The sequence below is a fragment of a genome, unplaced genomic scaffold, assembly GCF_019419815.1.
Source record: "Pyrus x bretschneideri cultivar Hongxiangsu unplaced genomic scaffold, Pyrus_bretschneideri_v1 Contig29, whole genome shotgun sequence".
In the NCBI taxonomy this organism is placed as follows: domain Eukaryota; kingdom Viridiplantae; phylum Streptophyta; class Magnoliopsida; order Rosales; family Rosaceae; genus Pyrus; species Pyrus x bretschneideri.
Window position 1 is genome coordinate 1,119,472 of NW_025999601.1, and position 17,142 is coordinate 1,136,613.

Here is a 17,142-nt window from a genome sequence, read left to right on the forward strand (position 1 = left end):
TAAGTTGGTAGTGGGTAATTAATTGGAGACTGAAGGTGGGTAATTAATAGTGGAAAGTAGTGGACACCAGTCAAAGAGAAAGGATGGGTTATTGATGCCTTGGAAATCATGAAGGCCTTTATCTTTTCTGTTTCCTCTTCCTCGCCTTCAATTGTTTCGCCCATCTTCTTCCTTTGTAAAATTTCCCTGCACCACCATCTTCTTTTTCCTTTGTAAAATTTCCTAAAATGTCAAGCGCATTGAAGAAATCTTCCAAAACATTGCATGCTCGATCGAAGAAATCCTAACTGTCCAGGTCAATTTCTTGTTTATCCCTACAATTGCATATCTGTTATTCTAATTCTGCATCGCTCTCTCTTCCCTCATGCTCTCTCGTTCTCTTTCTTCAATATTATGTGAACGCCTCATCTTTTAGGCAATGCTGTTAAACAATGATCTGTATATATTTTTTTAACAGAACCCCCTAGTCCGTTGTTGTGGCCGCCTAGCCCGCACAATCGGCTGCCTAGGCGCTGCCTAATACCCTTGCTGATTTGTTGAACGTTAATTGCGGCCGTAGCTTGACGCACAACATCTAGGCGACCGCCTAGCTTGCTTTTTAGAACCGTGGTCATCATGAGGAATGGGTAATACAGGGGAATCTAGTTGATTTTCTGGTGGTGAGGTAGTAAGAGGAAAAATGTGCTCGTGAAAAACGACGTCATGAGATGTGAAGATTTGCTTGCTATCAAGGTCATAGACTCGATAACCCCTTTGACCAAGGGGATATCCCAGAAAAAAACCACAATGTGCACGTGTGTCAAACTTGTGCAAGGGAGTAAGATTGGTAGCATAACATAAACACCCAAAAACCCGGAGATGAGAATATTCGGGTGATGTGCCATGCAAGAGTTCATAGGGAGATTTATATGAAAGTAAGGGTGTAGGAAGACGATTTATTAGATAAAAAGTGGTTTGTATGCTTTCCCCTCAAAACTTTAAAGGTAAATTGGCCTGAAAGCGTAATGCACGGCCAACATTCAAAAGATGCCGATGTTTGCACTTAACCACCCTGTTTTGTTGAGAAGTGTGAGCACAAGTATGTTGAAAAATGGTGCCATGAGCATCTAAAAATGCACGCATCGATACAAATTCACCCCCATTGTCGGCACGTAGAGCTGTAATTTCACGATTAAATTGTGTTTTGACCCAAGGAAAAAAAATGATTTCAACAATGCTTGTGTATCGGATTTAAAACGCATGAGATGAACCTATGTGAAGCGAGTAAAATCATCTACAATAGTTAGGAAATAACGTGCTCCGATGTGTGTATGAATTTTGTGTGGTCCCCAAATATAACAATGAATCAAATCAAGAGGTGCAACCGATTTTATGGAATTTGAAACAAAAGATAAGCGAGTTTGCTTTGCTAAAGGACAAACCTCACAAACATGCATAATTAGAATCAAATATGATTTCTGGGATGGTTTGGGATAAAGAGTGAAGAGGGGCTGATGATGGGTGTCCAAGACATTGGTGCCAAAGTCCTGAGGTGCGGTTAATATGATTAACTAGGTGAGGATTTTGGCTTGGTGTGAGGTAGTAAGGCCCATTAAAATGCTTGCCCAAGCTAATTGTCCTCTTCATATCCATGTCCTGCACAACACAAAAATCCGGATAACATATCACGATACATTTCAACCCCCGAGTTAATTTGCTCATAGACAATAAGTTCACACAAAATTTTGGCACATGTAAAACTCCATCAAGAAATATCTCTGATGACAATTTAATAGACCCAAAGCTTTCAATTGCAGCTTGTCCTCCATTTTGTAAACCAACAAAATCATGTTGTGTTGTAGTTTTATTATGACTGGGTGATAGATGAGAAATGTGATCGGTTGCCCCGCTATCCACAATCCAATATAATGTTGAATGCGGATCATGTTGTATCTGGGAGTTTAGACAAAACCGATGAATTGCCGGCAACATTGGCTTAAAGAGCAGTTGGCTGCCCAGTCCTCTTGTTGTTCATAATGGAGATGATTTGTTGATATTGGGTATCAGAAAGTGATCTACACCAAGTAGAACGATTGTCTCCATCGGAGACGAGAACGTGAATAAAAAATGGACTGGAGGCTTTTGGCTTGTCTCCATCCGGGCTTTGGTCGTACCCATGGCTGGAATCAACCACACAATAAATTTTCTGATTAATTCTGCTCTGATACCATATTAAATTTTCTGATTTGAATTGTAATACATTTCATTGCATAGAAAGCCTTACCATAAGGCTTTCTAATACACAATACAAAGAAAGCTTTACACCCTTGTAACTAGATGCAACAGCACACATGCAGCAATAATACAAAGTAAATGACCTCCCTGCTGTCCAGGAGTCAGCAATCACATGCAACATTCCTTTCCAGAGTGCACACCCTTGCTGTCTTTCCTTTATGGCAATGATGACTATAGTTGTAATGATGGCAGGTTACACTTTAACAGGTGCAGCCATGTTTGCTCCAATGGTGAATCCGTACGATTCAATCATGAACAGGGAAGAGAGACGCATGACCTGGGGGAAGTGGACGCAAAGCAGAATTTTTTTGTAATTTTTGGCAAGGAGGTTTCCTAGATTTCTTTCTTACTTCTATCACAGAAGCTTCTTGTCTGGAAAGCACGGACAAATCGATAAATGGCTGTCATTGTCACTGGGAAAGAGGGTAAGGATCATTATCAACATTTTGTTTACAGATTGAAATATTTACAAATCTTACAACTAAATTTTGATTATTACAACAAATGCATATGTTCCTTGTATAAGCTGGAGACTGATCCGGTCTTGGAGGTCTTCTCTTCTAACAATGCAGAAAGTGTTTCATGGTTCATCCCTCACTTGTCACGGTTTCCATATCATTCGGCTCCCATTTGTTTGTGTTAAATGATTACCACAATGACTATTGTTTTACCTGTATGAGTTTTCATTTTGTTCTCCAGGATAAAGCTCTGATGGAGGACCCAATCTACGAAGAATTCTGGCAAAGGGATGCAGAAGAATCAATTAGGCAGAGAATTTCGAAACCCTTCGTGGAGGAAGCTGTTTTGCAAGTGTCAAATTGGGGTTTCAGCCTTGCAGACCTCAAATTGCAGAAGAAAGAACAAGGGAAAGGCGTGCTCAATTGGATTAAGTCCATGCTCAGCTCAGCTCAGGAAGAATACATTGGCTTCTTTGGCCCAATACACATATGGCAGGTCAGAAGCATCTCCATCGTTTACATGTTTGTTTGAGCTATCGATACTTTTACTGCTGAGATACTTGGAATCTTTTGATAGAAGACGAGGTAATATGTTGAGTAGACTCGTCGATAACAATGAGATCAGTCATTTGACAGGATTGTTCTAATTGAGTTGCTCTTCCTCATGCTAACATAAGAAAGGTTTGAATTACTACTTGTCCTAAGTTCGTCGAGGGAAGATTTCTGCTACGAGAATGTGAAATTCGTCTCAGGTTCAGAAAGTAATGTATGGCGTAACATACTCGTAGACAGATTTCTGTTGATAGTTGTTTCCTTGTAACCACAACGAATCTCTCGCCTTATAATGGCTTCATTCAAACTATACAGAGCGTTTAGTATTTTTCATCGGAGGTATTAATTTCCTGTTGAATTTTGTATTAATCCAGACCATTCTCCTCCAATGTTTGACAGGGGATGGACGATAAGGTGGTCCCACCATCGATGATTGATTTCGTTCACTGGATTTTACAAGGAGCTGAGGTAGATAATGTTGGAGAACAATTTAGAAACAATAAAATAACAAAAATACAGAACCGAAATACTTATACCTTATTATTCAAAAATACATGTAATACAGAATGCAATTATGTTATAGTAACAAAAAATTAAAATGATACTAACTTGAATGAATTGAAGGTAGAGGCTAGCGCAAACGCTATGTCCTTCGAACAGTATTTCCGTCCCACTCTAGTGAATTGCTTTGTGTGTTTACTCTCTGAAAATTTTGTACGGAAGACAAGGGGGAAGAAAAAGATGATTTTTGATGGAACTGAGGACTCCAGTTATATAGGCTCTTTCATACCTCTTCAAACACCTTTTGGATGTATCTGAAGCTATACAACTCTTTCCAAAGAGATACAACTATTTCCAAAGAGTTATGTCTATTAATCAAAACGTTTTTAATTAATTTAATTAAAAACTTAATTAATATTATAGTATAATCATATTAATATTAATATTATAGTATAATCATCAAGCCTAATCCACACAACCATAAGACTCAAGCCTTCAATCCATTTCCAAATGGTCCAAGTTCTAATTATTAAGAAAAAGGAATAAGTCTATATAAAGGCTAGTGAAAAAATATTGTTGACCAATATGAGACAAGAGGGTCTCAAACTCCTACAGATAAGCTTCCATACGAGGGCCATTTCACCTACATCTACTTTTGTGACGAATGCCATACACAGATATTCACTACACTCTTTGGAACACCACAAGGGCCGCTGAACTTCACAGCAGAAGTGGATGAAACACCTCTTGAAGGTAATACTGAAGAGCAGGACGAAGAGGTGACGCTTGGTGATTCTGTTCCGGCACTACCCGAGGCATGATTGCTCTAGTTTACTTCAGAGAGGTACAATGTATATATCATAGGGTTACTACGTTACTCGTAGAGCTGAAAAAAAAACAGAAAGGATAAAGAGAAAAGAAAGAAAAGTTAAAAGCATCGTGTTAATTCTCTTGCTCAGAGTTTTGGGATGTTAATAGGGGGTTTCCAGCGGAGTATGTCTTTGGGAGGAACTGTTGGTCAAGAACAAAAATATACAAAGAAATCATTTCGTTCTGAATTTCAATCGGGTGCTCAAATTTTCGTTCATTTAGTGCCTCCAAATGATTGATTGTCTTCTTCTTCTATCATTTCTCCCACCCGCTCTCACTTCTTGAGCTAACCCTAACCTCTCGGGTAATGCACGAATCCTATCGTTATTTCCTGATTAATATGTATGCTGCTTGTGGCTTGTTAGCGCTTGCTCTCAATGTGTTCAATGAAATCCCGCAGGGGAATTCTGTCACTTGGAATGTCATGATACATGGTTTGGCAAATGGGGGGAGCTTAAATTGGCTTTGTCTCTGTTTGATCAGATGCCGAAGCCTACTGTTGTGTCCTGTACTGCTATTATTGATGCGTACTCGCGCATGAATCAGCCCCAGAAGGCTGTTGCTTTGTTTCCTAAAATGGTTTTTGAAGATCTTATTGAACCTACTCGGATTACACTTCTAGCCATGTTTCCGGCTGTTTCGGTTCTTGGGGCTCGTAAGATTTGCCAATCTCTTCTTCTCCAACAGATTTCATCATCTTAAAAGAGTAACATAAAAGTTGCTCTATCGCTTGATATATTCAATTAATAACACATATCATATGTCACTAGGCGATGCATGAATGAATGGCTACCTGAACTGGACTCAGCAGTGGAACAACTCCCTACTCCAATGTAGCATTCAAGGGAAGGAATCACCGAAACTAGTCAAAACTGAAGAGATGCGGAATCGATTTCATCACGGTCTTTCTATAAAGGCCAACAAAGTGGGATCTACATTATCTTTAGACAATAAATTAACGATCAACTCTGTAGTTGATGCATCTGCAGAAAAACCCCTCTCCACCATTTATTCAATAAGCCTCACTGCCGTTGATGTCTCGTTGTTATTTATAAACCCTTGGATAATTTTGTTGTACGTGCAACCATCTGAAAGACAACCTTTCTCTTCCATTTCCCTTATATTCAACTTTTTCAGCTCTGGACAAACCTTCAATAAGAATAGTGCAAGTTACAATATCAAAATCCAACTTCTTTCCCTCCATCTCTTCCAAAAATTCAACCGCCTTGGGAAATTATTGGTTTTTACGAAGGCCATACTGTAAAATAGAATAAGTTTGAATATTTGGAAGTTGGCCTAAAGCTTGCATTTGAGAGAACAAGTTACGTGCATCTTGTATTCTTCCCATCTTGCAAAACCCATCAATAAGAGTGTTATAAGTAATAGTATTTGGAACCACTCCCCTATGAGACATTTCCAGAAAAAGCATTCGGGCATCATCTATCCTTTTACGCTTACAATACCCATTTGCTAAGCATTACTTCGAAAACCATTTTTGCCTTGCCAATTTCTCCTCGCAAAAAATAACCATCTATAAGTGAATTGTACATAATTGTATCAGGTGCAATATCCCTTTGCGTCATCATTTCAACCACGCTCCTTGCTTCCTAGACCATCCCCTCTTTACAAAATGTATCAACCAAAATATTGAAGGTGCACACATTTGGAAAGATGCAACATCCCACATTGTCCAAGGGAGTGAATCATGTAAGCCTTATATGTATATTCTCATCTCTACATAGCACGAGGCTTTTTGGGAGCTCACTGGATTCGGGTTCTGTTGGAACTCTGAAGTTAAGCGAGTAGTGCGAGAGAGCAATCCTAGGATGGGTGACCCACTAGGAAGTTCTCTTGTGCGTTCCCAAAAACAAAACCGTGAGGGCGTGGTCGGGACCAAAGTGGACAATATCGTGCTACGGTGGAGTTGAGCTCGAGATGTCGTGGGGGCCCGAGCCAGAATTTGACAATTTGGTATCAGAGCCTAACCAGCAATCCCAGGATGGGTGACCCACTGGGAAGTTCTCGTGTGAATTCCCAAAAACAAAACCATGAGGGCGTGGTTGGGGCCCAAAAAGGATAATATCGTGCTACGGTGGAGTCGAGCCCGGAATGTGGTGGGGGCCTGGGCCAAGATGTGACAAAAGATATGTTTACTCACCATTTCATTCAATAATCTTGTAGCTTCTTTTCAATTCCCTACTTTGCAAAATCCATGAATCAAAGAGGTATAGGTAATGACGTTAGGAGCGATGCCCTTACTTGTCATTTCTGAGAAGAGGTTTAGTGCATCAACAACTAGAGTATCCTTGCAAAGACTGTCGATGATCGTGTCATAGACAACTACGTCAGGCCTGTAATCGCCTTCTTCCATCTTCTTAAGCAACTGGATAGCTCCAGTGTTGTTACCCTTCAAGCAATAGCCCCTTGCTAGTACGTTGAAAGTAACCACATCCGGCTTGCAAATACCTCCCTCCATCATTTTATTGAAAAGTGCAGCTGCGTCAACCTCTTTATGCTCACGAATGAAGCCATTGATTAGAGTGTTGAAGGTCGTGACAATTGGTTCAAAACCCAATCTGAAGAATTTTCCCAAGATAGAAAAGCCAAACCCCATTTTCCTCAAATGACAAAAGCAATTCATGATAATGTTTAGAGTATAAACATTAGGACGAATTCTGGACACAACCATTTGGTTATTCAAGGAGATGACTGCCGAATAATGTTTCAACTCGGCAAGTTGAGTCAAGATTTGGTTGAAAAGGACAACGGAAGGCAGAGGACGCCTTTGAAGCATTTCTTCAAAAACACACTGCGAGCATCCTCAACATTACAATGTTCACAGGCTGGTGTTGTTGGGTGTTTCTAGATTCGGGAGATTTAGAAGTTCGAGAGTGAAACAAAGCCAAGTAATTGTTGAAGAAAACAACAACAGATGAAGATTGAAGATGACGAGGCAGCATATCTCTGAGTTTGGGTCTGCTACTGCTGCCATAACCAACCTTCAAAGAAAGAGAAGAAGAAGCAACAGCAGCTGTTGTTGCCCGCATCATCTCCAGTGAGTCAGCGAATCAGTGCGCAAATCTTCTTTCCGAAAAACTTTTGCTGAGGATGACTTATGGAGGGAAGAATCTGCTTCAACCTGTTAGCATGATTTTACTATTTTTGGTGAAACCTGACTCATTCACTATTCTAAAAGGCTTAAAAAAAACCAATTAGTATTATGATCTAATGATATTCTTTTTACTTGTAAATGACAAATTTTAGATTCGATACTCGCTTTTAACCATATTATTATTAGCTCAGGTTAAGTCCATCATCTTCCTTAATGTAAATAATATCATTTGTTCATAAAAGAAAAAGTAAAAAAAAAAAAAAACTTAATAAAAACTAACTTATGCCCACATAATGTGTGTAGAATGGAAGGAAGGGAGACATGGGAGAGCAGAGAGAAGAAAGGCTTTTTTATTTTTTATTTTTTATTTTTTATTTTTAATATTACATTACGTTTGGCTGAAGAAAATAAATTTGAAATTTAGATAAAAATTAAAATTTATAAATTGACATGCACTAATTTTCTTGTTGGGATTTATAAACATAGAAATTTAGAATTTTCGCGTGGAAGAAAAACTTAGAATTTGGGTAAAGGTTATAATTTAAAATTTGAAATGCACTAATTCCCTCGTTTGGATTCATAAACATAGAAATTTAGAATTTTCGCCTAGAAGAAAAACTTGGAATTTGGGACCTCCAATTCCCAAGTTTAAATTCCATATAAATAAGTGTCATTTTCCAATTTCCATGATTGAGAGTTTAAAAATAACAAATTCCATATCCAATTTCCTTGTTCTTTTAGGTTAACCAAACAAGAAAATTTACAAATTTAGAAAATAAAATCCTATCATTTCTTTATTCAAACATAATGTTAACGATATGTTAGAATCTGTGGGTGAAACTTCAAAAAACAAAATTGTTATTCTTACCACATATTTGTACTATCTCTTTAACAGAGGAGAAATACTTGTGTGGGACTCGGCTTATCACTAGACTTCGCTAAATGGCACTACAACCCACTCAAAACTCGCCACGTGGCAAATTTTAAATATAATCTTTTTCCATTCTTTTATATTTAAAATTTTCATAATTATGTTTTCTACTAATTCTAATGTTTCCTCTTTTTTTTTCTTCTTTCCCCCTATTTTTTTTTCTTCCCAAATTTCCCTCTAGTTTGTTTTGCCGTAGGTCTTTAGTACTCTCTCTCCCACTCCTTTCTCTTCCAGTTTTGTTTCTTGCTTTCCTTAAAAATTAAAAAATTAAAAAAAAAATCAACACCATGGAAAGCAACCAAGAATCTATAAGTTTCTTTTCATTCTTTATACAATAGTTGCTTTGATCATGTGAACTTGACATGAATAACCCACATATATAGGCGTATTAGGGTTTTTTTTTTCTTCTTAATTATATTTGATAGAGATGTACTTTCTTGAAAATAGAAAGCTACTATGATCCAAATAAAATGAAAGATAAAAAATAGGTTATGAAAAAATTAATTCGATAATCTGGAGTGTGCACTTTGGTATTTATAGAGAGGAGAGAAACAATGGGGGAAAAGAAATGTTTGTCTTTGGAGAGAGGAGGAGGAAAGAAAGCAAAGAAATTTTTTGAATAAAAAAGTGCAGAATTTCATAAAAAGCAAGAACCATAACTGGGAGAGATGGTGAAGAGAATGACAAAAAAAAAGTGAAGGGAAGTTTGGGAAGAAATAAAAAGAGGGGGAAAGTAGATAAAAAAGGAGAAAGAAGAAAAAAAATGGAAACATTAGATTGATATATATAATATATTAATTGGTGAAAAATAATTATGAGAATTTTAAATATAAAAAAAATGATAAGAGATTATATTTCAGAATTGCCACGTGGAGAGTTTTGAGTGGATTGTAGTGCTACTCAGCGAAGTCCAGCGGCAAGTCAAGCCTCACATAAGTTTTTCTCCTAACAGAGATATGACCCACATGCGTTGGCTGCCCCACCGCTATTGGAGAAATGATTCAAATGTGCAAATAGGTGGTAAGTGTAACATTACCTTTTAAAATTTGTGTGAAATTATATTGCAGCCCATATCTTTTATTTCTATTTAGTTTTGATTAGTAGGTTAGAATGTTAATTTTATAAAATTTTAGTTGATAGTCAGAGTTCTATTGATATGCAGTTTAACTAATTAGACATTAAAGCCCTTCAAACAAAAAATTAAACTCATGAAATTGAAAAACATTGTATAACCACTTAGTACTACGGTTTAGCAGTATTTCTCTTCACTTGTAAGTGAGAAGTCTTAGGTTCGATTCTCGTCAATAGCATACTTGAATCACATTATTGCTAGCACATTGTGAGGCTTAGCTCACTCCCCACCAGTTAAGTGTACATAATATCGTTTATTCGAAAAACAAAAAAAAAAGAAAATAAGTTTTATAATGTAAGAGTTGTAAAAAAAAGAAAGGGTAAATTACATTGTACCCCCTCAGGTTTCAATGCAATTACAACCTCATACAACATCTTTAAAACATTTTAATCTCATATAGTTAGTATTATTATTATTTTTTTCAATTTCATACAACCGTTAAAAAATCTGTTAAGTTAACCGTTAAGTGATGATATGGCAAATATGGGTCCTCATTTGTGCTGATATAGCTTTCACATTTGTGTCACATGGCTAAACACTTAATAAAAGATTTAAAATATTAAAATAATTAATTAAAGAAAAGTAAAAAAATAAAAAAACCCCTAAATCCCCTTTGTTTTCCCCGCCTGAGCCCATCCTCTTCTCCCACTCCCAGCACCCACCCCTTTCTCCATCCCCATCCCCATCACCCACCCCATATTTGCCTGAGCATAGTCCTAGTCTCCGCCATCTACACTTCGATCAAGCCATTCCCTTCCATGCCCGGCCCCTCCATTGCCGCTTCGTTCTCAACCCCTTCTCCACCGTCTATTACACCGCCAAGATCTGGATCTGCCCTTTCTGCTTCACCCGTAACCACTTTCCTCCCCACTACACCTCCATCTCCAACGAGAACCTCCCCGTTGAGCTTTTCCCCTAGTACACCACCATTGAGTATGACTCGTCCATTGAAAAACCCACCTCGCATTCGATCTTTATTTTCGTCATCGACATCTGCATGATCAAGAAGTTCTCGTTTCTCAAGTCTACTCTGTCTTAGGCTCTCGGCCTCCATCCCCTATATTTGGAGAGGAAGGAGTAGGCGAATGGGGGGGGGGGGGAAGGGGTGATGGGGGATTTTTGGGATCAGGGGATTTTTGGATCGAGTTGCTTAGAAGAAGAAGAAGAAAGTGGATTAAACCCCAACGACCCACATCTGCAAGAAGAAGAAGAAGAAGAGGGGGGAAGAAAGAAAGAAAAAAACCCCAAAATCCCACTCGAGCCACCCCTCCCAAAAATCCCCCATCACCCACCCCCGAAAATCCCATCTACCATAAAACCAATTCAAAAATCATCTCAAACTCAAAATATTAGTATTTTCAAAACTCACCTAAACTGAAAATCACCAAATTACGGAGGGAGGAGGGTCGCGTAGAGAGAAAGGGGGACGGGAGGAGGGTCGTGGCCGGGGGGGGGGGGGGGGGGGGCGGAAGGGTGGAACAGGGGGAGGGTCGCGCGAGGAGGGCACTGAAGGAGGGTCCTGACGGGGGGCGGTTGGTTTTTTTTTTCCTTTTCTTCCTCATTCCTCTTCCTCTTCTTCTTCCTACTGCAGATGCAGGTCGCTCAATTTTTTTCCCCTTCTTCCTCTCTCTTCTTCTTCTTCTTGCAGATGTGGGTCACTGGGGAGGGGGGAAGGATAGTTTCAATTTTCTTTTTTTTTTCCTTCCTCCCTCCTTCTTCTTCTTGCAGATGTAGGTCACATAGTTTCAATTTTATTATTTTGTAAAAATTCAGGTTTTTTTATAAAAATTTAAAAATTATTATTTTTGCCGCGTGGCAGACAATTGGCAACCACGTCAACATTTAACAGATCAATGGATGGAAAATGTAACGGAGGTATTATTTTGAAATAAAATAGTACTTAAGGTATGAAAATGAAATGTTTTAAAGATATTGTAAAGAATTGAAATAGAGCTCAAACTTGAGGTATGAAAGTGTAATTTACCCTAAAAAAAAGGGTAAATTACATTTTACCCCTCAAGTTTGATGTTAATTTCAATTCCTTACAACATCTTTAAAACATTTCAATTTCATACATTTACTTATCATTTTATTTCAATTTCATACATTTGTTAGAAAGTGATGACATGGCAAATATGATATCCATATTTGTGCTGACGTGGCTACCAAATATATACCACGTGGTAAAAATTAATAATTTTTTAAGCATTTAAAATATAATAATAATTTATCCTATTATTTAAAAAAAAAAAATCCTAAACATCTTCCTCGACCCCTTCCCCTTCCTCTCCCCTGCAACCCATCTTCCCCCTTTTCATTGCAACTGAGCTCAGCTCACACAATATTGCTCCAAATCACCCTCCATTAAATCATCCCAATCCACCACCAAACAATCCAACCTCCGCCACAATGCATGCTAAGACCGACTTTGAGGTGACCAGCCTCGCACCGTTGTCCCCCACCAGATCCTCAGGTTGCCGCCCCGTCTACTACGTCCAGAGCCCCTTGCGCAACTCCCACGATGGAGAAAAGACTGCCATGTTGTTTCACTCCACCCTTGTCATCAACTCCTCCGGTTCCCCTCCCACTCCTACTCCTCCATCGGCTACCACTTCAACGAGTCCTCCTCCACATGGTTCTCCGGGTCACTCAAACCCGGATCCCGAAAGATCAACCCCAATGACAGGTCCCACCATACCAGAAAGGTCGGAAGCCGTGGAAGGAGGGGTTGGGTTGTGGGGAAGGGGAAAGGGTCGAGGTTTTTTATTTTTTTTATTTTTAATAATAGGGTAAATTATTATTATATTTTAAATGCTTAAAAAATTATTATTTTTGCCACGTGTTACATATTTGGCAGCCACGTTAGCACAAATGTGGATCCTATATTTGCCACATCATCACTTAACGGTTTACTTAACATATTTTTTAACGGATGTATAAAATTAACATAAAATGATAAGTAAATGTATGAAATTAAAATGTTTTAAAGATGTTGTAAGGAATTGAAATTGATCCTAAACTTGAGGGGTAAAATGTAATTTACCATAAAAAAAAAAAAAAATTGAAACCCAGAAGCCCATTCCCCCGACCTACCTCCCTCTCCTCCACTCTCTTCACTTCCCCACCCATCCAAAAACCTACCACATCCCACCCCACCCCCACCTCCCCTGCAACCCCCACCCCCACAACCCCACCTCCGCAACCCCTCCTCCACAGCTTAATTGGTTAGTAAATCCATTCAAACTAAGAAACTGCAAACCTTGGCTTTGGGGATGACTTTGACGGCGGCCTACTGGCCCTTGAGGTCACCCTTCTTGAACGTAGCTTTGCAAGTGTACCCAAAATGCCCACGCCCAACCTCTTCTCCCATCTCATACTTGTTCCCAATGTGCTTGGAAAACCCGAAGCTCTTATCCAAGCCAGTGCGGCCCTCCACCTCATCGCCATCCTGTATCGCAACTTGGTTCGTCTTCATAGACCCGTGCCTCCTCGTCAAAACCGCTTCGGTGTCGAGTTTGAGCTCACATTCGTCGGAGATCTCGCCAGAGACTTCTTGGATGGTCAGCACAAAAGTCGTAGCTAGGTCAGCACAAATATGGCAGCCACATGGCATAAATACATAATTTTTTTTTAAAGGGTAAATTATTATAATATTTTAAATACATAAAAAAAAAACGGCCACGTAGCACAAATTTGGCAGTCAGGTTAGGACAAATGTGGTAGCCACGTCAGCTCTTAACAGACCAATGGATGGAAAATCTAAAGGATGTATTATATTGAAATAAAATAGTACGTGAGGTATGAAAGTGAAATTTCTTAAAGATGTTGTATGAGGTTGCAATAGACCTCAAACCTGAGGTGGTAAAGTGTAATTTATCCTAATTATTTTAATATTTTAAATTTTTTATTAAATGTTTAGCCATGTGACACAAATGTGGCAGCTACATCAACACAAATAGGGATCCCATATTTGCCACATCATCAATTCACGGTTAACTTAACAGATTTTTTTAATGGTTGTACGAAATTGAAAAAAATAATATTAAATGTATGAGATTGAAATGTTTTGAAGATGTTGTATGAGGTTGTAATTGCACCAAAACCTGAGAAGGTAAAATGTACAAGCCGTTATCACGTTCAAACACGACTAGTTATTCATGCTGCGCAAGGTTGGAATTGGGAACTAGTCTTGGACTCTTATATCTGACCTGAATTGTCACTTAATATGCATATTTGCAGGATTAGTAAAGCAAGCAGAGGCAATCTCATGGATTGGTGTTCGAGTCATAAACATGTCTACAAATTTCATACTAGTCCATATACTTTGCTTGAACAACAGATTTCATAATCTTAATTGACAAATTCAATTAATAACACATATCATATGTCACTAGGCGATGCACGAACGAATGGCTACCAGAATTGGACTCAACAGTGGAACAACTCCCTCCTCCAATGTAGCATTCAAGGGAAGGATGCACCGAAACTTGTCAAAACTAAAAAGATGCAAATCAATTTCATCATGGTCTTTCTATAAATGCCAACAAAGCGGTATCTGCTCTATCTTTAGACAATAAATTAACGATCAACTCCGTAGTTGATGCATCTGCAGAAAAACCCCACTCCACCATTTCTTGAATAAGCCTCACCGCCCTTGATGTGTCATTGTTATTGAAAAACCGTCGGATAATTGTGTTGTACGTGCAACCATCTGGAGAACGACCTCTCTCTTCCATTTCCCTTAGCAAGCTTTCTGCTTTACATGTTAGCCCCCCATTACAAAATCCACTAATCATTATATTATATGCCCAGACATCAGGTTGAATTCCTTTTGATGGCAAACTACGAAAGAGATCCCATGCATATTCAACTTTTTCGGCTCTACACAAACCTTGAATAAGAATATTGTAAGTTACAATATCAAAATCCAACTTCTTTCCCTCCATCTCTTCCAACAATTCAACTGCCTTGGGAAATTGTTGGTTTTTACAAAGGCCATCCAGTAAAATATTATACGTTTGAACATTTGGAAGTTGACCTAAAGTATGCATTTGAGAGAACAAGTTATGTGCATCTTGTATTCTTCCCATCTTGCAAAACCCATCAATAAGAGTGTTACAAGTAACCATATTTGGAACAATTCCCCTATGAGACATTTCCAGAAAAAGCATCCGGGCATCATCTATCCTTTTAAGTTTACAATAGCCATTTATCAATATGTTATAACTATGAGCATCAACCATGCACCCTTTGCTAAACATTACGTCAAAAACCTTTTTTGCCTCATCCATTTCTCCTCGCAAACAATACCCATCCATAAACGAATTGTAAGTAATCATATCAGGTTCGATACCTCTTTGAATCATCATTTCGATCACGCTCCTTGCTTCTTGGACCATTCCCTCTTTACAAAATGTATCAACCAAGACATTAAAGGTGTACACATTTGGAAAGATATGTTTACTCACCATTTCATTCAACAATCTTGTAACTTCTTTCCAATCCTGTAATTTGCAAACTCCATAAATCAAAGAGGTATAGGTAATGACGTTGGGAGCAAAACCCTTACTTGTCATTTCTGAGAACAGGTTCAGTGCATCAACAACTAGAGTATCCTTGCAAAGACTGTCAATAATTGTGCTATAGACAACTATGTCAGGCTTGCAAGCTCCTTCTTCCATCTTCTTAAGCAATTGGATAGCTGCAGTGTTGTTACCTTTCAAGCAATGGCCCTTTACTAGTGTGCTGAATGTAACCACATCAGGCTTCCAATTACCTCTCTCCATCATTTTGTTGAAAAGTGCTGCTGCCTCAGCCTCTCTACCCTCACAAATAAAGCCATTGATTAGAGTGTTGAAGGTCATGACAATTGGTTCAAAACCCAATTTGAAGAAGTTACCCAAGACTGACAAACCAAACCCCATTTGGTGCAAACGACAAAAGCAGTTAATGATAATGTTTAGGGTATAAGCATCAGGACGAATTCCGGACATAACCATTTGGTTATTCAAGGAGATGACTGCCGAGTAATGTTTCAACTTGGCAAGTTGAGTCAAGACTTGGTTGAAAGGGACAACGGAAGGCAGAGGACGCCTTTGAAGCATTTCGTCGAACACATTGAGAGCATCCTCAACATTACTGATTTTCACACGCTGGTGTTGTTGGGAGTTTCTAGATTCGGTCGATTTAGAAGCGCGAGAATGAAACAAAGCCAAGTAATTGTTGAAGAAAATAGCAACAGAAGAAGATTGAAGAAGACAAGGCAGCATACCCCTGAGTCTAAGTCTGCTGCTGCTGCCGCCATAACCAACCTTCAAAGAAGAAGAAGAAGCAACAGCAGCCGTTGTTGCCCGCATCGTCTCCAGTGAGTCAGCGAATCCGTGCGTAAATCCTCTTTCCGAAAAACTTTTGCTGAGGATGATTTATGGAGGTAAGAATCTGCTTCAACCTGTTAGCACGACTTTTTTTTTTTTTTTCGATTAGCTTTAACAACGAGTGATTTTCCTATTTTTGGTGAAAACCGACTCATTCACCATTCTCAAAGGCTTCATACAAAATAATTGCACATAAAAGCCTTTCAAACACAAAAATACAACTCTTGAAACAGGGAACTGGATCTCCTCTAGACTCAAAGGAACTGAGTTCAAGGATCAAATGATCCAGACCGTTAAAATTTGATTCAACGGCTACAATTATTATAACTTTTAGATGAGCCTCCTGTTTATAGCTGTTGAATCAAATTTTAACGGTCGAGATTATTTAATCATTAAGCTCAGTTCCATTGGATCCAAAGAGTATCTGGGTCCTCGAAACAGAAGAAGGTTGTGTAATGTAAGAGTAAAACAGTAAAATTGAAAAGATTTTTTTAATTTCAAAAATTAAAAAGTAAAAAACAAACAAGAAGTTATCACATCCAAACACGATTAGTTTTTCGTTATTTCTCTTCATTTGTAAGTGAGGGATCTTAGGTTCGATTGTCGTCAAAGGCAAATTTGAAACACATTATTGATAATTACTAGCCCATGATAAGGTTTAGCTCATTCTCCCATCCTTTTAGTGTAGATAATATCGTTTGTTAAAAAAAAAAACACGACTAGTTTTTCACGCTGCTCAAGGTTGGTATCTGGAACTAGTCTTCTACTTTTCCGTATAATTTTTCACCTGAAACCGGCAATCCGTTCGTTACACAAATAAGTGAATATTTTCTGTGTTTTGATTAACATAGTGTTCATGAATTCTACTTTCCATTTCAAATAAATGAATGTCGAACTAAAGGACCAGGGCGTGATTGAATTATGTACAATATTTTGTC

The 17,142-nt window shown here is 38.4% G+C and overlaps 2 protein-coding genes across 2 annotated transcripts; both read right to left on the reverse strand.

Moving 5' to 3' along the window:
• Positions 1-5,788: 5,788 nt before the first annotated feature.
• LOC125479437 (putative pentatricopeptide repeat-containing protein At1g12700, mitochondrial) lies at positions 5,789-7,269 on the reverse strand. Its single transcript, XM_048588713.1, has 4 exons — positions 6,856-7,269; positions 6,184-6,262; positions 5,915-6,125; positions 5,789-5,804 (listed from the first exon to the last, which is right to left on the reverse strand). Exons 1-4 carry the CDS (start codon positions 7,267-7,269, stop codon positions 5,789-5,791), a joined length of 720 nt encoding a protein of 239 aa, XP_048444670.1.
• A 6,901-nt stretch (positions 7,270-14,170) lies between these two features.
• On the reverse strand, positions 14,171-16,430 carry LOC103934302 (putative pentatricopeptide repeat-containing protein At1g12700, mitochondrial). Its single transcript, XM_018644270.2, has one exon. The coding sequence runs from the start codon at positions 16,184-16,186 to the stop codon at positions 14,351-14,353; it is 1,836 nt and encodes a 611-aa protein (XP_018499786.1). The 5' UTR covers positions 16,187-16,430; the 3' UTR covers positions 14,171-14,350.
• Between the last annotated feature and the right edge of the window lie 712 nt (positions 16,431-17,142).